The sequence below is a fragment of the Pagrus pagrus genome (genome assembly GCF_965226575.1).
Source record: "Pagrus pagrus genome assembly, chromosome: 13".
Lineage (NCBI taxonomy): Eukaryota > Metazoa > Chordata > Actinopteri > Spariformes > Sparidae > Pagrus > Pagrus pagrus.
In genome coordinates this window covers 30,747,102-30,768,546 of record NC_140197.1, presented here as the reverse complement: position 1 = coordinate 30,768,546, position 21,445 = coordinate 30,747,102, and the positions used below count along the sequence as shown (strand labels likewise).

General features: G+C 43.3%; 1 protein-coding gene across 1 annotated transcript in view; it reads left to right on the top strand.

The window, feature by feature from the left end:
- Positions 1 to 11,260: 11,260 nt before the first annotated feature.
- Positions 11,261 to 21,445, top strand: part of doc2a (double C2-like domains, alpha) — a 41,857-nt gene continuing 31,672 nt past the window's right edge. Inside the window, exons 1-2 of the mRNA XM_084370442.1 lie at positions 11,261 to 11,774; positions 19,300 to 19,629. Coding sequence (XP_084226568.1) covers positions 19,305 to 19,629 — 325 coding nt within the window. The 5' untranslated portion in view covers positions 11,261 to 11,774; positions 19,300 to 19,304. The remainder of the gene's footprint in view (positions 11,775 to 19,299; positions 19,630 to 21,445) is intronic.

Sequence of the window (21,445 nt, the reverse complement as noted above, 5' to 3'; positions counted from 1 at the left end):
GCTCAGGTCTGTAGGTCATGTGACTTCCTGGAAAGGAGCAGCTGCAGATACAGAAAGGAAGTTTATCTTCAGCCCTCTGAGCTGTGGTGTTTCCTCTGATGGAGGGCAACGCCTCAGTCAGTCAGGATCAGTTTCACAAACAATATGTTCTTTCTTTCTTTCGAACATGTAAACATGTAGACAGTGAAAACGAAGACAAGAACAGGTAAACAATAAATGAATTATTAAACAGATAAACAAATAGACAACAAAAAGACTGAAGGATGGACTTTGGATCCTCCACACGTTTCACATGTTCGACAGGAGGAAGTCTAAATGTTCCATAACTTCATTATTTGATAACAATGAAAAACAACTTCAGAACAAGTCCAGGCAGCTTCATCTCCTCCAGTCAGAACAGTCTGATGCATCTTCAGTGGACAACAGCAGCACGTCCATCACATCATGATGACCACATGCTGTGTGACCTCGTGTTTACAGCTCCTGTTGTGAATAAAGTGGTTTTATCCACTGATGGATTGTAACTGAGTACTTTCTACTCCACTACAATGATCTGTCAGCATTAGTTACTAGTTACTTCACAGATTACTGTCAGCGTGTTCGTTTGTTTGAGTGAAGACGTTCGCTTTAACTATTTATTTAGAATTGTGTCATTAAGGAAGCGTGATCATGGACCTTTCTCTGCTAAACAAATCACAGTCAGCGGATTCCTGTTACTCTGTAACCCGTCGCCCAGAAAAAGGATGCAGATATTCACATTACAATAACAGTTATATTTTTGCTGTTGAGGTGTTATAACTTCTCATTGGTCAAAAAAGGTGAGGAGGCCGTGGTTTAGACTTGGCTTCTCCTATCGTTGGTGCACAGGCTGGTCAGCCTCTTGGCAACACGAGTTCTCCAATCCGTGAAGACATCGCCCTGTGGAAAGACCCTCCCTCTTCCTGTCTCTTCCTGTCTCTTCCTGCACTGCTCTGCACTGCTTTTGAGTTCCTCTAAGTTACACTTTGCTGTCGTTCCACAGACAGACACCGCTCACCACAAGGTCGTCATGAGCAGGCAACATCTTTACAGAGATAAAGGCAGCTGTGTTCTCTCTCTCATCCTGGCTTGTTTCTCAAATGTCTTAACCCTTCATAACTTGGGGTCAATGCTCCTGTCAACCTCATCTATCCACAGGATAAGTACAGCTCTATATGGGGACATCATTAAGTGAACATGTGAAGCAGCATATGACTAAAAAGGTGAAAAACTATTAAATCTCAACATTACCTGCTGCATCAGAGCCAGAGTAACTACTTTTAATCAGTAATCAGATAAAACAGTGATTGTGATGATCAGCTGACTCAAAGTATTCAGTCTATACATGTAAATATATGGATCAGTTACTTTACTGGTACTTTTGATACTTAACTACATTTAATATCAGATACTTTCACTCGAGTACTATTCATATGGGTTTCTTTCACTTTTATCAAGTAATATTTTAACGCTGTATCTTTACTTTTACTCGAGTATGACTATGAGTATATACAACTACATACTTTTTACAACACTGCTAATACCACAATGTAAAAGTACTCCATTACAAGTTAAAGTCCTGCATGGTAACACTTTACAATGAGGGTCCGTTACTTAACGTTAGTTAATGCATTATTAAGCATTAATTAACAGTTTAATAACCATTATAATGTATTACTTAACATGAATTAACACATTAATAAATGCATTAATGAGCAGTTAATTAATGTCTACTGCTCAGTTAATTAATGCATTATTAAGCATTAATAAAAGTTGCATAATGTAATTAGTTATCCTTATGTGTGCATTACTTAGTATTAATTAATGCATAAATTAATATATTAGTTAAACGTTAATAATGTCTCTAGTAATCATTAATGGTGTACAAATAATTGTTTATTAATGCCCATCCAGGTAACATGTACACCATTGTTAATTAATGCTTAATAATGCATCAACTAACGTTAAGTAACGGACCCTCATTGTAAAGTGTTACCATGCATTTTAAACCCAACTCAATTAACAGAAGTGTGATTACTTTAAAATAAAGTTTGTTTGTCACAGATTATTTTCTGTAATAATTAAAATCTCAATAACCCCACAGAGGGCAGCAGAGCCATGCTAACTTCAGTCAGCTGCAGAAAACATCCTGCTGCAGCTGTTTGAACATTCAGGAGCACAAAGCTGTGCTGGAGTCAGCTGTGGTGTTGGAGCGCCCTCTACTGGGATGATGACGTCACTGCAGCAGCAGAGCGACTCACCTGGACTCACCTGCTCACTGTTCCCTCCAACAGCCACTCTTTCACCATCAGTTACTTCACTTCAGTAAGTCTGTCAGTCTAATGTAACTGTAGTTAGAGTATTAATACACAGTACACAGTATAAATACACAGCACACAGTATAAATACACAGCACACAGTATAAAGACACGGGTGGTTTCCTCGTCTCCTCTCTCCTCTCTGGTTTCCTGATGTCTCTCCTTGAATCCTCGGTGAACTAAGACACAAGGAAAAGATGCAAGTGAGGGAAACGTGAGATGAGAGAACCTGGTGGCTGTTGGAGGCTCCAGGACGGGCATGAAGCTCCTATCTGCTCAGACACTGAGTTTGAAATGAACTTTGTGGGAACAAATGTCATTTTTATTTTGTCATGTTTGCAAAAACAAACAAACAAAACAACAAATAACACACAGATGCTGTCTCATGTTAAACATGAACACACAAACACAAAGTAAACAATAACAAATCATGATGCAGTCCGGTGTATAAAATGTGAAACAGGATGAAAATCGGTGAAACTTAAAATAACATATTTCCAGTAGTGTTCTTAAACTGGTCAATTTCTCAATGAGATTTGGCAGAAGGAACTTCTGAACACTGAGGTGAGTTAAGGATAACAGACAGACTTCAGTGTTGAGGATGTGTTCATAGATATCACTAATATCCTGTGTTGGCTGTGAGCGGTGCCGTCCGGCCTCGACTCAGAACAGAAGTGGACTCTTGGTTCACCCGGTGCTGAATAATTTGAGAGCGACTGTTGGACTTGTGATCAGCAAAGCTGCGGACTCATTTCATGTTCTCTGTGCTTTGATAAATCATAACATACTTAAAATTCACCAATTTCCAAATGAGATTTTGAATGTGAAACTTTAAAACATGTGAGTAGGTGAAGCTGCTCGGTGCAACACATCAGACATGAAGCTGTAAAGTGAACTTGGGTCGGCTGCAGCTCAGGAGGTAGAGCGGGAAGTCTAGTTATTGGAAGGTTGCTGGTTCAAATCCCAGCTCCTTTAAACATTGAATAAAGTGGAGCTGTGAAGCTTGTACCAGACCTCTGACTTCATCCACGTGGTGTGATGAGATGTGGTGTGATGTTTGGATCCGGCAGCAGGTGGCAGCAGCTGTCCAACATCCACAGACTGAATGTGAGCGAGCTGCTGCAGCGTGGAGGACTTAACACAAACTAACAGCGAGAACAGACCAGTGAGTTTCCATCATGAGATCTCAGACGTTAACGTTAACGTCAACTGCAGCTGTAAAAATGAGATGATGCAACAGTCTGGAGGTATTTAACACGCTGAACTTCAATATTTCAACACTCTTCATGATGTTATTTGAACTCTTCACTGTAGCTGCTCAGCTAAAAGTGTCAGCGGAACTGAGTGAACTGTTCCTTTAAAGAGTGAATACAGCTAAATGTTCTTGTGCTCAGTGTGGATGAATAACTGAACAATATTACCTGCTTCAAGCAAAAATGGCAGCCGTTCACTACTCGCCTCCAAGCACGAATCAAACTGTTTTGTTCTGTATTGAGAGACGGAGCGACACAAGAGAAATACAGAAGACGGATTTCAATAAGAGACAGACGTGTGTTTGTGTTCAGGTCAGACGATGGAGTCAACGAGGTCTCTGTTAAACAAACTGAGTGGAGCGTCCCGTCTGTGCTCTCATATCTGTGATCCCAGAGGAGGCGACGGTGGATGAACCGATCACTCGAGCTTTACGCCGCAGCTCGTTGACATTCAGCCGCTGACTGCTGCAGACAGACACGAAGATCTGAAGCCACGACAGAACAAGCAACAGTCAGTTAGCAAAGACATGCTGTAGTTTTACAACAAGGTGCGCAACAAGGCTAATAACATGCTAACAGGCTATCAATGGGCTAGCAAGCCTACAAGTGGTCCAATAAGGTTAACATGCTAACAACAGGCTAACAGGCCTACAAGCAGTCAAACAAGGGATATATGCTAACAGGCGAAAATGCTAACAAGATAACTGGCCTACAAGTGGTCAACAAGTTAACCAGGCTAACATGCTAACAGGCTAACATGGTAACAAGCAGTATGATTGGGTGAACATAAAGATGCAGTTCATCGCTGTCAGTTTGTAAATCTATAATAACTTCAGATGCTTATTACAGTGTCATAATGTCATTTTACATCAACATACTGTATTTTCACTGTAACCTTTACTTTGGTTACTATGGAAACACAATATAACACTGTGAGTTTACAGTCGTTTGCTGTAAAACTACAGGAATGATTTTGACTGTTGGTGTTAAAGCATATGATGCTAATGCTAACACCAGATAGTGAAAGCAGGACAGTGTTTCTACACGCTGGTATTAAGACGTTTACTGTGTTTCTTCCATCACGTCGTTCTTCAGTCGACCTTTTGTTCTGAATGTGTTTTTATGGGACTGTGTCGAACCTTCCGGCTCAGTTCTGATGAAACATTTGAGGAATGTGTCAAACAGACGTGGAGCACCTGAACGCACCCTCAGGTCCACGCTGACCTTTAACCTTCGTGTCTGAGTCCTGCTGTCCTGCTGCAGCGTTGATCAAACTCCATCCTGAGCTCAGCTGAGGAGAAGAGCGAGCAGCTCCTCGGTCTATTCCTGTGTAATCCCGACTCTGGCTCTCAGCGTTTGGCACGACGTCGTACTGATGCTGCTGACAAACAGGAAGCAGCTCGGTTCGAATCCCCCGTTCACCTGCAGCCAGAAGATCCGGCTCCATGTTTGAATATTTATAGAGACGATCCCACACTGCAGCTTCATTACATAATGAGCCTCGCCAGCCGGCTGAACGTCCACTTCACTGTTTCTGTACCGCTACACCACACACACACACACACACACACACACACACACACACACACACACACACACACCCGCTGCAGAGGAGATACCAGTGCTTTAAGAAACTCCCCTGGTTGCTTAGCAACTAGTCCTCAGGATTGCCAAAAGAGACCTCAGATCATTTGTCTGTTATGAGAGTGTAATATGATATTGTGTGTGTGTGTGTGTGTGTGTGTGTGTGTGTCTAACGTACGGTGTCTCACAGTGGACACACTTCCTAATGAAATGAAGGTGTCAAACATTCAGAGACGGAGACAAAGTGAGTCCAGAGCTCCAGTTCAGGATGTTTTTTGTTTTTCATGTTTTTATCTTCGTTCACCAGAAACATGACGTGACTGGTTGGTTAGCTGGTTAGTTTGTATGTGTATGTTAGTTAGTCGGCTGGTTGGTCTGTTTATTTGTTGGTTGGTTGGTTTGTAAAGATAAAGTTAGTGAAGCTGTCGGCAGCGTGAGAGCAGCGCTCAGTAAAACGTGTCCTTGGTTTCAGATGAGAACAGTTTTTATATAAAGATCAATAATGAAGAGAAACGATGAACCTGCTGACCTGTTTTATTAAAGTGTCACCTGCTCACATCCTGTAATATGACTGTCAGTCACACTGTGTGTGTGTGTGTGTGTGTGTGTGTGTGTGTGTGTGTGTGCGTGTGGAGGCAGATGTTCATCTTGTCTTTCGACACATCTGAAGACAAAATATCACAGAAGAGGCGAGGAGAGAAGCTCTGACATCAACACTGGTGTGTTTGTTTGTTGGTTTGTTCGTTTGTTTGTTGGTTTGTTGGTTAGTTAGTTAGTTTGTTTATTGGTTTGTTTGTTTGTTTGTTTGTTTGTTTGTTTGTTGGTTAGTTAGTTAGTTTGTTTGTTTGTTGGTTGGTTTGTTGGTTCGTGGTGAAAAATAGGAACAAAATAAAAGTGTTCATTTCACATTTTACAAATAAAGAAACCAAATCAGAAGCAGTGACCTCGCTGACTGACGTCAGCAGGATGAAGAGACGCAGCAGCTCCTCACTGCTGTTTGGATTCATGTGCAAATTAAAGATGGAGGTCAGATTAAAGATGGAGGTCAGGTTAAAGATGGAGGTCAGGTTAAAGATGGAGGTCAGGTTAAAGTGAAGACTCATCCAAACATCTCAGCCTTCAGAATAAACTCCCAGACGTGTTACAGGACTCTGTCTCCGTCTCATCTGCACTCAGATGTGACGACGATCATGATGATCACAACAACAGAGATTTGACACACTTCAAGTTTTATATTAGAAAACAATCATGTGTTCGTCCGCTGCGCTCACACAGCACGGTCTGCACACACTTTCATTTTCTTGGGCTGAATTATTAAAACAACAAACCCAAATGATCAGATTAGCTGTGAGGCGGCGACACCGGAGACTTCATGAAAACATGATTAAAGCCAAACAGCGAAGAACAAGAGGGAAATATTAAAAAAAGACAAAGTGCAGCAGATATTCAGCCGCTGTCTTAACTGAATCTGGGCGAGACTGTTTGGTTTCTCTCATTTACATCTGTGGATGAAAAATCATCAATCTGTCCCTGAACGCACCACGAGACATGAAGGAAGGACGCAAAACAAATGTAATCACTGTAACGGCTGTTTAACTGGGATTTGTTGCCCGACCTGGACGGACGATTAAAAACATAAATCTGCAGCTGGAAATCAATGAGGCTCATCTGCAGCTTGTCTCTGAGAGCAACGTCTCTGCTCTCACCAGCAACAACACATCCCACAGCGTCAGCATCTGTCCAGCTGGTAATGACACTCAAAAATCAATTTCTTTACAAATTGGACCTTTAAAAACTGATATAAACTATATATTACTGGATCTGAAGTCTCATTGGCTACATGAGGCATCAATCACCTGGAGGCTGGTGTGTAAGTGTCTCAGGAGGGAGGAGGAAGAAGAGAGCGTGGGTCGCTGGTCTACACGTCACTCGTTGGCTGTTGTAGGCTCCAGGGCGGGCATAGAAGCTCCTATCTCAGACGCTCCTCACATGTGCAGAACTTGCCTTAGAAACATCATGTTTTTAAGTTTTCTTCAGTATCACAGTGATCCAGTGATAGTTGTCTGTACGTCCACAGGTTCACTGCAAACAGGAAGTGCTACTGTAACAGCTGATTCGGCAACGTTTTAATGGAGTTTTGGAGCATTTATATTTTTTTTGGGTTGTTTATCCGTTTTAAATCATCTCCAGCTGCTTCAGTTGTTCAGCAGAACACTGCAACTCTGTTTTACTGTGAAGCTCCAGAAATGTTCTGTGGACTACAAACTTGCAGACTTTAAACTGTGTGTGTCCTCAGAGTTTGAAGCCTGCAGCTCCTCCAGTTAGTCAGGAGTGAAGAAGCCTCTTGGGTCCAGTTGACGACGATACAACACTGAGAAGTAAATCTGACTTGTTGATATAATTCCAGTTAACAGATTATAATCATCATCGTGTCAATTCAGGATTTCATGTTTAACTGAAGATGTTTTTGTCCAAACTACAATAAAAATCCCTCCTGAGCAATCAGTCGTTCTCTTCTTAGTGTGTTTTGACAGGAAGCTGTGATGAAATGCAGTTTTCTTTTTAAAAAATCTGATAATTAAATTCAACTCATCCCCACTGCTGCGATAAAAAACCTCTCTGAGGTCCAGATGTGACTGAATAAAGAGCCTCGAAGCAACAGTGATGAGAGGAAGTGAAGAGTAATGAGGCTCAGAGGGACGAAGCGTCCTCAACACCTCCATCACAGAGAGCTTCACCTGCAAACACCTCAGAAGAACAATAAATAACATGAGTGTCTGATGACGGACGCTCGATCACACAACGAGACAGATTCATGTTCCCCTCAGGATGAATCCACTGAGCCTGACTTTATATCATCAGGAGGAGACGATGGCTGAGCCTGACTTTATATCATCAGGAGACGATGACTGAGCCTGACTTTATATCATCAGGAGGACATGATGACTGAGCCTGACTTTATATCATCAGGAGGAGACGATGGCTGAGCCTGACTTTATATCATCAGGAGGACATGATGACTGAGCCTGACTTTATATCATCAGGAGGAGACGATGGCTGAGGTTAATGTTCTCCTCAGCTCGTCAGTCACATTAACGACAGCTGTAGCTGCTGCTGTTTCTGTCAGCAGGTTTTTTATCTCCGTCTGTCTCTCAGTCGTCCTCATGATCATCCGGACTGACGTCTCCTGGACGCCGCATGAAGCCGAAGATTTAAAACTTTACAATAATAACCAACAGTTGGTTTGACAGCGTCGAGTTAATCCTGCGAACCATCTCAGGCTTTTTCACCACAAACACAAAATCCCATCAGACTAAAACACTTCACAACATTTCCATTCGTCTGCCAGGAGAAGCTTTCTGAGGCTGATCCAACAGCAGCAGCGTTCTGCTGGACACTTTGAATCTCCAACTCAAACATGCATCACTAATTATTTCTGCTCAGCTCAGAGGGAAACAGAGACTGAGACATCTCAGAGGAGGAAGTGCTTCTCAGACGGCAGCTTCACGAGGCTAGAAGTCGACGACAGGACGTAAACTTTAAACCACAGGTTGTCGTTTGTGTGCAGTGACAGTGAAACATCCAGACGACGGCCTCAGGGTCTGAGAGGTGAAGCCAGGATGGGAGAAACCAAACCTGCAGTTCCTCTAACGGCCACCAGAGGCTCCACCAGTGAGTCAGTCCTCATAAGAGTCCATGTTAAAACAGAAATCAACATGTTCACAGCTGCTTCATCACAACGTTTATACAACTCCCTGCTTTAAATGATATCAAGGCTTATTAGGTTACGTATAATTAGGGGGCGTGGCCTCTGACAGGTGGCTGTGAGCCGTCTGCAGGTGTTTCACTCACTGATCTTCACCTGTCGTCGTGTTTCTTTTGGTTCCTTTCAGCAGAAAAACAGTTTCAGTTGTTTTTTTATTGTATTTTTCCTCCAGACCTTTTCTCCGGTTGTTGAGTCCTGCAGTCGTCTTGAGGAACCACATGAACAGTTCTGCTCTGTAGAGAGACAGATGTTCTGATCCGCTCAGTCCAACTGAATCTAAAGTTGAAAACAAGTCACGTGTCGTCCTCCCCTGTGGAGGAACATCATCTCGCTCACAGCAGCCGTGACGAGGACAGACTTCATTTCTGACAGCGTTGTGTCTTTCGTTGCAGATGAGCCTGTGTGGTGTGAAGGATGAACAGTGACGGAGGTGAACGGACGAGGAGGACGGAGGCCGACAGGACGGAGAGGACGGAGAGGACGGAGAGGACACACTGAGTGAAATTAGACCTGAAAGGTTAATGTCTCATTTCTTCTTCAGGCCACTCGGGTTAATAACAGTCCACCTGCAGAATCCAGGAGGAGGAGGAGGCAGGAGGAGGAGGAGGAGGAGGAGGAGGAGGAGGCAGGAGGAGGTGGCAGGAGGAGGAGGAGGTGGCAGGAGGAGGAGGAGGAGGAGGAGGTGGAGGAGGCAGGAGGAGGTGGCAGGAGGAGGAGGAGGAGGAGGTGGAGGAGGCAGGAGGAGGCAGGAGGAGGAGGAGGAGGAGGAGGAGGAGGAGGGCAGTTAACACTTTCAGTCACCTGACTCAGGATCATGAATAATTAAGCGGACCCTGAGCGTTGGGTTCCTGAGGAATCATCTCAGTGAGTGAAGGAGCGACAGGAAGCTGCTGAAGATGAACTGGTGACGTCGTTCACTGTCTCATTGTTTCACCAGAGTTTAATTAAACTGTCGTCCATCAGAGGGCAGCACTATGTGACGCCAATACTAAAGAGGACGGTACAAACTGTATGGTTCAAGCCCGTTTCTGACCCGGGTTTTGAGCAGCACAAACCATCTAAGAGTCGGACCGAGCTTCAGCTTGGTCAGCCGTCACTGGATTCCCTGTGGTCAGGAGAGCAGGTCACTGAAGTACAGACGCAGAAAAACCAGCCGCCGATCAACCAGGAAGCAGTAAAGTAACTTTTGTTGGAACGTTTTTGTTACATTTTCCCTCAGTTATCGTGATGTCAGAGGAAAATGGCGGATGAATATGAGCGTGACGTCACGGAGAGGAGGACGAAGAAGAGAGAGAACCAGAGTCTCTGCTGAGTGCTGACTTCAGTCAGAGGCCCGTCCTCGCTGCCTGCTAGCTTACGGCTAATGACCAAATGAACACAGCTGCGTACGTCTGTCAGCCGCTTACATTCATGAACTTAAAAACAAAATCACTCTGGATCTCAAAACTGCTTCAGGTTCGTATTGAATGTAAGTTACATCCCACAAGTCAGTCGGTGATGTAACGTGACTGCGGTGGGCGAGGAGCGGTGGACTCAGTGTTTACAGCGGTGATGCTCGGCGTGTTTCTCAGATGTCAAACTTTATTGAGTTACGTTACGTTACAAGTTTGATGAGCACATGTGAGGGATCACTGCTGGCTCTTTATTAAATCATTATAGCTGTGTTGGTCTGACTGCAGACGTCTCCCTCCCACGCGCTGCAAACATTTCTTCTCTGAACAAATAAAAAGTTTTGTGTTCTTAAAAAAAAAACCTCCTCCTCAAACCTGTGCGAGTGTTTGTTTCTCCCAGCAGCTTCTCGGGCTTCGTTTGGTTCGGTCCGACTCCACCGACGGCTGGTGGGAGAAAAAAAAGAGAAAAGAAAAGATCATTGTTCAATTTGAGCTTTACAAGACAAAAGCCAACACAGCAGCAGCAGAGGTGATATCTCTGATTTCCTGTGAGGCGTCCTGCAGCGATTTATATCAGGTTACACTGGAGAGCAGAGGGAGAGAGAGCAGAGGTATGGAAAATGAAAAAACATCTCAGGGTTTCCTCCGTTTGGCATGCATGGACGGGTAGAGACAGTGTGTGGGTGGATGGGATGCAGAGAGGAGGTGGAGGAGGAGGAGGTGGAGGAGGACGAGGAGGAGGTGGAGGAGGAAGAGGAGGAGGAGGAGGAGGAGGGGTTTTTTTTAACGAGAGGTTCCTTCACCTCAGGGACGTCTATCTGTCGGCCCGGGGAGAGGGGAAGGAATGAAAGGTTGATGAGGAGGAGGAGGGATGAAGAAGAAAAAATGAGGGGTGGAGGGCTCAGATCATCTACACCCTTTCCTGGAGGGGAGGAGTGAACACGCTGCATTGACATTGATTGTATATGTGTGTTGGATGTATCATTAGGCATCATTAGGCACAAATTATACAGCGAGCAGAGCCGGACAGATGCTGCTGTTGGCACATTACTGAGCTCCAGTGTCCCCCCTGCAGTCTGCAGCCCGCGGGAGACAAAGGAGGGAGAGGGTGAGGGAGAGGGTGAGGGAGAGTTAATCTAATACATGTGTCGTGTGATTAAAGGAAGAGCTTCATCGCTGCTGACACTTCAGATGAATGTGAGGCTCAGTGAGAGGATATTAAACAAAACCACAGGAAAAAGGAGGAAGACGAAGGGTTAAAAGTCCAAATCAGAGGGAGCTCTCTCTCTCTCTCTCTCTCTCTCCCTCTCTCTCTCTCTCTCTCTCCTCCCCCTACCTCTCTCGACCACTCGGCTGCTCAGTGCCTCTCTCTCCACCTGTTCCTGCGGACCCCGCTGACGTCCACCTGTTTGTGCTGGAATCTGCTGCACTCACACAACCAGAGGTAAGAACAAAGATGCTCTCGTGTTTCTCTCATTTCATTTCATTTCAATTTCACTTCCATGTCTTCATCCTCCTCTTCGCCTCCTCCGTCTCCTCTCGTCTCAAACATTTTGACTCCCATGTGTGAATGTGAGGAGAGGAAGTCACTAATTAATGCAGGATCTTTTTTTTTTTTATTAAACTTGAATTTTTATTTTATTCTATTTAATATTTCCTCTGAGTTTCAGTGTGCTGCTGTGTTTCTGTCTCAGAGGCTGGTCACAGCTCAGATTTACATTTTTCTGCAAAACATTGAAATAAAGTAACAATAAAACATCAAATTAGAGAAAAACACAAACCTGAGAACTTTTCTGTCGTGTATTTTCAGGCTGTCACTCGTTCTGTTTCTCAGTTTGAACACAGTTGTGTTAAATCTCTTCGGACAAACGTGTCAATGAATGCAGTTTGATTCATCTCAGAAAACGTGATGCAGTTTGAACATTTCAAGCTGAATTTTGTTGTTTTTGTACTTTAAGGATTTTTTCATCAGAAGCCTTTTTACAGAAGCTTCGAGGGTCCAGTGAGGACCGTTCGTTTTGTTCTGGTGATCCGGTCATGATCTGTTTGTGACCTGAGGTCTGGTCGGAGAAAAGGTTTCGTCAGGATGATCTGTATAAGTTTCATATTTAGTTTTTCATCTGTGATTTATTTTGTTTGTTTGAAACCAATTTTTTTTAAAAACCTTTTTCCCGCAATTTTGTAGTTTTTTTTCACTCGGTTTCACACGAGAACAACAAAACTGCTGAATTAGTTTTTTCAGGAGCTAAATGTATTTTTCAAATGTGAAAATGATGAAAAACAAAGTTTCCAGAAAAAAAATCTCCTAAAAGAAAAATGTCACTTCAAGAACGAACAAAATATCACAGATGGTTAGCATGTTCGTTAGGATCTTAGCATTAAAGAATTATCATTAGCATTTAAAAGCAAGATTAGCATTATCAAAAAGGCTAGCGTAAAAAGTAATGTTAGCATTTTGAAAAGTAAAAAAAATCATTAGCATTAAAACGTGAGGTTAGCAATTTAAACATTTTTTGCATAAAATGGTAATTTTAGCATTAAAAAATTACATTAGCATAGCAAAGTAATGTTAGCATTTCAAAAAGTAATGTTAGCATAAAAAGGTTAGCATGTTTTTTAATATATTACCACAAAAAAGTAACATTAGAATTCAAGTCAGGTTAGCATTTTAAAAATTGTTAGCATAAAAAGTAATAAATGCATAAAAAAACATGGTTAGCACGTTAAAAAGTAACATTAGCATAAAATAAAATAATAAAATAATATATAAGTTAGCATAAAAAAGAAACGTTAGCATTTAAAAATGTTATGTTTTTGAAAAGTAGAATTAATATTATTTTGAAGTTAGCATTAAGAGGTATGGTTAGGGGTATGGTATGGTTAGCGTTTTTAAAAATATAGTTAGAATAAAAAAAATGACATAGCATAAAAAAGCAATGTTGGCATTTTAAAATGAAACGATTTTTAAAAGTATAGTTAGCATAAAGAATTAGCATTAAAAAGTCAGGTTAGCATTTTAACATTGGTTTGCATTAAAAAAGTAATTTTAGCATTTGAGTCAAAAGTAATTTCTATTCAGTAATATTAGCATAAACTGTAGCATTAGCATAAAAAAGTATGGTTAGCATTTTGACAGCTATTGCTAGCATATAAGAGTAGCGTAAACATAAAACAGGCTACAGACACGTGATGATCTTATAGACCACGATGCTCTGCTGTAGATTAAAGTAGCCGACAGGATATGAAGCTGTTAAAATGAGCTCGGACAACATTGAAACTTTAATTACGCTGATCAGATGTGTTTTTGCTGGATGTGTGCAGTCCTCAGAGGAGGTCTGACTGGTCTCTGCTGCAGCAGCATCAGCTGTGTGTCGCTGCTCACACACTGTTGATTTACATGCAGCTGCTGCTGGAGATGAATTTTAATGTGCTGCTGTGACGGGAGGTTTTAAACCCCACACAAACAGAACAGTTTGGAGAAGAGCAGGGAATTGTTGAGAAGTGTTTCCTCATCCTCGCTGCAACACATGTGGCTGATGATCTGCTGAGCCGACCAATCACAGCTCTTCACCCACACACACATTCAGTGGAGCGTAGCTAATCAATAACCCTCATTTCCACCTGAGACGCAGCCTCCAGGTCGTTCTCACTGTTTGGAGACACAGATCCCTGAGTGTGTTAATTAACAGCTCAACCTCACGGCAATTATCAGTTTATTACCACAAATATAATGAGCTGGAAGATTTCATGCTGCCGGCAAAGACAGAAACTTTATTCTGCATTAAAATGTCTCTCCACAAATCACTCTCCTCTGACTGAAGCTCACTCTCCTCTGACTGAAGCTCACTCTCCTCTGACTGAAGCTCACTCTGACTGAAGCTCACTCTCCTCTGACTGAAGCTCACTCTGACTGAAGCTCACTCTGACTGAAGCTCACTCTCCTCTGACTGAAGCTCGATCTCTGGACCGGCGTGATGAAACCTGATGACAGCAGCTTCACTCCTCTGAACACAGAACAGCGTAATAAAAGTGTCTTTGACCTTTAAATTCTTAATTATAATAATTACACTCTGCGATCACTCAGTGTCTAAGTTGAACCCTGCAGATCGTTAAATATGTGAGGACACTTAATGAACCTGGTGATTAATAATTATTATTTACACTCTTTATATCTTGTAATTATGGTGCGGTGGGTAAATTATATATCTGAAGTTAAACTTTACACTCAGTATTGTTTAATAATATGAGTAAATCATTATTGTACTTAAAGAAATCAACACGATGACTTTGTATCTTATAAATGACTTCATATTGATTAGTTTGTGTCATACGGAAGAGGATTAGGGTCAATATTAAAGAAATGTGAGAATTCTCAAAAATCTGACTTTTTCTTAAATTCAGGCTTTTGTCTGGGAATTTTCACAATTTTGCGAAAAAGTCTGAATGTTGAGAGAAAAGTTATTGATAATAACAATAATAACTAATAATAATAATAATAATAATAATAACTTAACTAATGTTAAAAGCTTAAAAGCTGTGTGATAATCCATTCACAGTTTAGCAACCAACCCAGTGGTAGCTGCTAACATTAGCATGTCCGGCTAACTAGCTTTCTACAGACCTACGCCAAGGTGAGCAGTGGGTGTGGCTTGTTTCAGGCTGCAGCGAGTTAACTTCACATTATTAGAAGAAAGTGATTTAACACACACTAGATATCCGACAATCACAGAATATTTAAAAGTGGGAAAAAGAGAGAAATCATAGTTTGAATTAAAATACATTTTGTTATCTTCTTTGTTTTGATGCGTGAACGTAAACAAACGCGGCGGTTTCACAACAACAACGCACCTGGCGTCCTGTTCATCAGCTCTTTCCCCTCGTGTTGTCAGGTGCCATGTTGTTGGCTTGTTTCCTGAGGTTTCAGGTAACGTTACACAAATAAACAGCTTTGTTCACAGCTAGCACATCCGTCCTGGATGCTATCAGAGTTTAAGCTAACGTTAGCAGCTCTGCCCTGAACTTGGTTGTATTTGTGGAGCTTCACATCCTGTAACTGTAGCTGAACTCGTTAAACACGGCAGTTACTCCTACGAGATCGTTGTTGTAACACAGAGGTGATGACAGACGCCTGTTGAGCTCAAAGTGAAGGAGAGGATTAAACAGTCAGTCAGTGTGATAACTCTGCTGTCCTGCAGTGTTTTATGTCTCTCAGGTCAGTAACTCAGATCTTCTGTCTCAGCTGTTTTCCTTCAAACTGCCGCCTCGTGTCTGCAGCGATGGTTAACACGCAGTGATTTAGTTTGTTGTATGTGTGAGTGCTGCAGGAGTGAATCAGCTGTTCTCTCTCAGATCGGACGATCACTGATATCAACAAAAGCTCTGATTAACTTCAGAAACCACAAATCCTCCGAACGTCTCCACAAACAGACGAGTGTGAGATGAATGATTCATATTAAAGGTTTGCGTGGTGTGATGATGATGATGATGGTGATGATGATGATGATCGGCCCCCTCACTCTGCTCACACTTTACTTCAGACGCCCTGCAGAGCTTTTTAAACAGTGTTTCCTCCCACCGCTTCACGTCTTCGTCGTCAGCTCCACGTCTGATTGGTTCCCTCATGATCACGTCTCCTCACGGTGAAGCTGACGGAGGACGGTCAGGAAACACGAGACCAGCTCAACCATCACAAACAAACTCAGCTTCAGTGATCTTGTTTCTGCTCTGCCTCCTCCTGCTGGGATGTAACTAAGTACATTTACTTGAGTACTGTTCTTTGAGTCCTTTCTTTTCATGCCACTTTAAATATTGTTTTTTCCTCCATGTGACAGTTTTAGTTTCTAGTTACTTTACTCACAAGAGTCTTTCTCAGTCTGCGACACACTCTGATCGGTTACACGTCGTAAGTAACAGCCATCAACGCTGAGTAATCTGATATCTGCAAAGTAACTGAAGTTGTCAGATAAATGTAGTGGAGTAAAAGTACAATATGGAACTTGGAAATCCTCGAGTAAAGTAAAGTAACTAAAACTGCACCGTCCTCTGAGGACGAGCTGGACGATCAGGATCAGCCGTCAGTCTGTCTGGTGAATGTGTCTCACTCACATTTCCTTTGTTTCATCACTCAGACGAGCTGAAGCAGTGAGCGATCACACCGACCTGTGACCTCTGTGACCTCTGTTACCCCTGCGGCGGCTGCAGCAGGCTCACAGGGAGCTGCAGATTAAAGGGGCAGTCTGGTGTTTTCACACATGAGGATCAGTTTACTCAGCAGGGTCATTATCAGCGCCGCTCAGCTCCGACCCTGGTGAGTTACATAACGTCTGCTGAGGCTCTGGAGGGATCGCTCTCAGCCTCGTTAAGTCATCAGGAGGTAAAAGAGGGTCCGGACATCCTGACAAGTCCTGAACCTTGACCCAGTTGTCCCGGAAATTAGACTACACCAGAATTTTGATCAGTTATAGCCACTGATCCAAAATTATGGAGGGAAGTTTATGTTTGTGATGAGGGTTTAATGGATAGTTATTTAAAGCCATTGTGTTTTTGTTCCTAATGACGGACGGCTGAATACATAAATAACAATAATTTTAGTCTGGTCGGGTTCAGGCACAAAAACCACCTGGTTAAGGTTCAGAAAACATCGTGTGAATCTTTAAAGTCTCCACAAACACGTCTGGAAAATGTCCTGACGTCTCATCAGAAACTATTTTTGTTGCCATAACGCAGCTCAAATTTATGGAGGACTGAACCTGCCAAGATAATAAATAAATAAATAAATATCCTGTTAAAAGTAAAAACAATTGTAAAAAAAAAAAAAAATGTCTTTGTAAATGTCAGCAGCCTGAAGCTTCAGCTGTGACTCAGACTGAAGAGATGTGACGGAGGTCAGACACATTTGTTCAGTTTCTACAGGAAGGTGACAGCAGCTTCACACTCGGTGTGTCTGCAGAGAAGCAACGAGGAGAGCAGCTGATCCTTAAAGCTAGCTACTGTTGACGCGAGCACAACGTTAGCTTGAACAGGCTGCTGAGTGTCTGAGTTTTCAATAGTTTGCATCATTTTCGTTCTCTTGCTAAAATGACAACAGTCCAGTGAGGTTTTACTTTCCTTGCTAATGATTTTAAGGATTTCTCAGAGACGACGAGGACCATGAGCCGTGCAGGATCTGGACCAGAACATTGTAAAGAAAGAAAACATTGTGGTTTGGGTTTAAATACTGACATCACATGTGTAGCTGCAGTGTCATTACGTACGCTGTTAACTTCACTACGCTGGTCAGTTAAAATTACTTATTTCCATCTTGCAGCTGCTCAGATCGTCTGAAGTGTCAGCAGGAGCTCGACCACAGCTGAGGGAGTAAACATCATCTCCTCAGATCAGGTTGTGATCTCTGTGATCACAGCAGACGAGCTGCATGGAGACATCTGATGTTTAAATCATCTCCAGCTGCTTCAGGTGTTCAGCAGAATGCTGCAACTCTGTTTTACTGTGAAGCTCCAGAAATGTTCTGTGGACTACGAGACTTCACCTGACTTTATATCATCAGGAGGAGACGATGACTGAGCCTGACTTTATATCATCAGGAGGAGACGATGACTGAGCCTGACTTTATATCATCAGGAGGAGACGATGGCTGAGCCTGACTTTATATCATCAGGAGGAGACGATGGCTGAGCCTGACTTTATATCATCAGGAGGAGTTGACTGAGCCTGACTTTATATCATCAGGAGGAGATGTTGACTGAGCCTGACTGCTCCTTTAAAGCAGCAGTATTGAGAGTTGCATGTTAAACAGTGTGACGTCCTGACAGGTGGGTGTTTCTCTGTGTTGCGGTGAATGAAGCAGCTGTGACTGCAGGCTGGAGGTCTCAGTGTGCAGGAGATGGAAACCTCATTAGGGAGCTGGCTGCTCGCTCTGCTGCTCCTGGTCCTGTGCAGAACTCCTCCTGTATCTCCTCTGTCATATCTTCACACCTGTCCAGCAGAGGTTGATATTAAACATCATCTTCACATCTTTTCTCAGGATCCACTCCGCTCTCTGCAGACCTCGCTCACTGTCTTCCCTCTTCTCAGTCCTCATTAAAGTCCTGCTGTCAGGTGCCGTTGGGATAAATTGAGTCAGAGATGCTGTTGAGAGAAGAGAACGGAACCAAACGGGTCGAGTCAGAGCCGCTGCAGAGACGGAGAGAGTGGACGTGAGCTGTGACGCGTCTGTGGAGATGTTTTATATTTTCCTTCATGTTCAGACTCAAACTCAGAGCTCCACTGTGATGACATCACTGCCCCCGTCAGCGGGAACCAATGAGCTGCGAGCTGAGAGCCACAAACAGGAAGTATTTAGAGACGGACTGACGTGTTGGTTCTGAGCTGCCTTTAGGAGCTGAGAGTCTTCATGAGTCCACTTGGTTCTGAATATACGAGACTAAGAGCAAAGGAATGTAACTAAGTACATTTACTCAAGTACAGTACTTAAGTTCAATGTTGTGGTACTTGTACTTTACTTGAGTATTTATATACTTATACATATATATTTATACTTTATACTCCACTACATTTATTTGCAAACTTTAGTTACTAGTTACTTTACAGATTACATTCTGCATCAGAGCCAAAGTAGAACATTTTAAATTGATACAAACCAACAAGACAAACAGTCAATCAGCAAAATGTTCAGTTAATAAAGTATTTTATCGTCTGTTTTTTTAATCTGAAATGTAACTAGTAACTAAAGTTAGCAAATAAATGTAGTGGAGTAACAAGCTCAACATATCTCCCCAAGATGTAATGGAGTAGAAGTAGACAGTAGCTCAAAATAGAAAAAGTCCAGTAAACTGGGGTGAGTACTCCATTACTTTACACCTGAGTCGACAGAAACCTGTGAGACGTGTCCAGACTGGGAGCTCAGTGCTGCTGATGAAGCTCGTGTGATCTGTCTCTTGTCTCTTGTCTCTTGTCTCTCGTCCTGTCAGACTCTATGACGGTGCGGAGAGGAAAGAAGCTCAGCATCTCCATCCAGGAACACATGGCCATCGACGTCTGCCCCGGCCCCATCAGACCCATCCGACAGATCTCCGCCTACTTCCCCCGCCTGTCCCCCACCTCCCCCGGGCCCCTGTCCCCCAACCCGGCCGTGTCCCCTCAGGCCCTCAGCCCCGGCTCCGTGGCCTCCGGGATGGGCGGGGCTCACCTCCTGTCTCCTCTGCTGGCCCACGGCCGGCCCGGCGGCGGCGGGTCGCTGTCTCTGACCAGCAGCGTGGACACGTCGGTGGAGATCAACAGCTCCGACAGCGACGACTGCAGTGAGCCTCACTGTTGGCATGTGTGTGTGTCTGTGTGTGTGTGTGTGTGTCTGTGTGTGTGTCTGTGTGTGTGTGTGTGTGTGTGTGTGTGTGTGTCTGTGTGTGTGTGTGTGTGTGTGTGTGTGTGTCTGTGTGTGTGTGTGTGTGTGAGTGTGAGTGTGTGTGTGTGTGTGTGTGTGTGTCAGACAAAAACAGATTTTTTTTCTTACCTTTATTTTGAAAATCAGGTTTCTGCTGTGATGTAACATTCTGAGTTTATTTTGAAAGTCAAGCTGTAACTTCTGATCAGAGCTCTGAGATTCGTCCACTATTGATCTTAGCTAGCTTAGCGTTAGCCTTCAGGACTCTTCTCCTGTGTGACGAAGACGATCAGCTGACTGGTACCAGAGGACATGTTGGTTTATTTTCTTTTTCAAAGATCCTTTATTGATTTGTCTGTGAAGAGAGTTCACTCTGGACAGATTAGAGGAACTGAAGTGAACTCAAGAAGACGTCAGCTGTAGATCCACAGAGACTCTTTGTAGTTGTAGTAGTCGTAATTTAGTCATCATAAAACCTTAAATTTTGAACGACAAGAAGTTCTTCAGACGTCTGAAACTGAAGCTGAAGAGGAGTCTGACATTACGACCGGCCTCCACATCGACGACCAGTTCAGCTCAGACACGACCGATAAATGATTCATGTCGTTGTGTCACAATAACTTGAATAATGCAACACAAGCCTCTTCAGATCGTGTGTTAGTGAGAATATTTCCACATCGAGGCAGCGGAAACACAATCAGTGCTTCAGAGACAGGAGAGGACTGATGAGCTCTCAGTGAGGGAGCGTCACTCCTTCACGCTCTCCACCTTCAGGTTCACAGTAGATTGTGATAAATGGCTGATGCTCTCAGCGCTGCAGAGCCTCCGGCAGGTTGTCAGCCTCCTCACTGATTCACATCTCTACAGTAAAGACTAATTAGAGGTTTTCCCTCGTTAACATGTTTTCATAATCAGATTTGTTTTGCAGTCACTGGTCGCTGATTTCTGCTGCTTTGTAATGATCAGATTGATCAGAGCAGGAGACCCTGATGTGTGAGAGCAGACACAGATGATCTGCAGAGACTTCATCAGCCTCACGTTTCATTATTACAGCACAGTGACGTCTGCAGGATGCTGCTGCTTGTGTTGGTGCAGGATGTTGTTACTGCAGCCTGAGGCAGACGAGGTGGGTGGAGAATAATCCACCTCCGAAAAACTGAATAAAACATCCAAGAGCCTCTTTATTTACATTTATGTTGAGGACTGCAGAGACGAGCTGAGGATGGATGGATGGATGGATGGATGGATAGTTGGATGGATGGTTGGATGGATTAATAGATGGATGGATGGATGGATGGATGGTTGGATGGATGGATGGATGGTAGGTTGGATGGATGGATGGATAGTTGGATGGATGGTTGGTTGGATTAATAGATGGATGGATGGATGGATGGTAGGTTGGATGGATGGATGGATAGTTGGATGGATGGATGGATGGATGGTTGGATGGATGGATGGATGGTAGGTTGGATGGAAGTTGGATTGATGGATGGATGGATGGTTGGTTGGATGGATGGATGGATGGTAGGTTGGATGGATGTTGGATGATGGATGGATGGATGGATGGATGGATGGTTGGATGGATGGATGAATGGATGGTTGGTTGGATGGAGGGGTGGATGGATGTTGGATGATGGATGGATGGATGGATGGATGGATGGATGGATGGATGGTTGGATGGATGGATGGATGGATGTTGGATTGATGGAGGGATGGATGGCTGTTGGATGATGGAT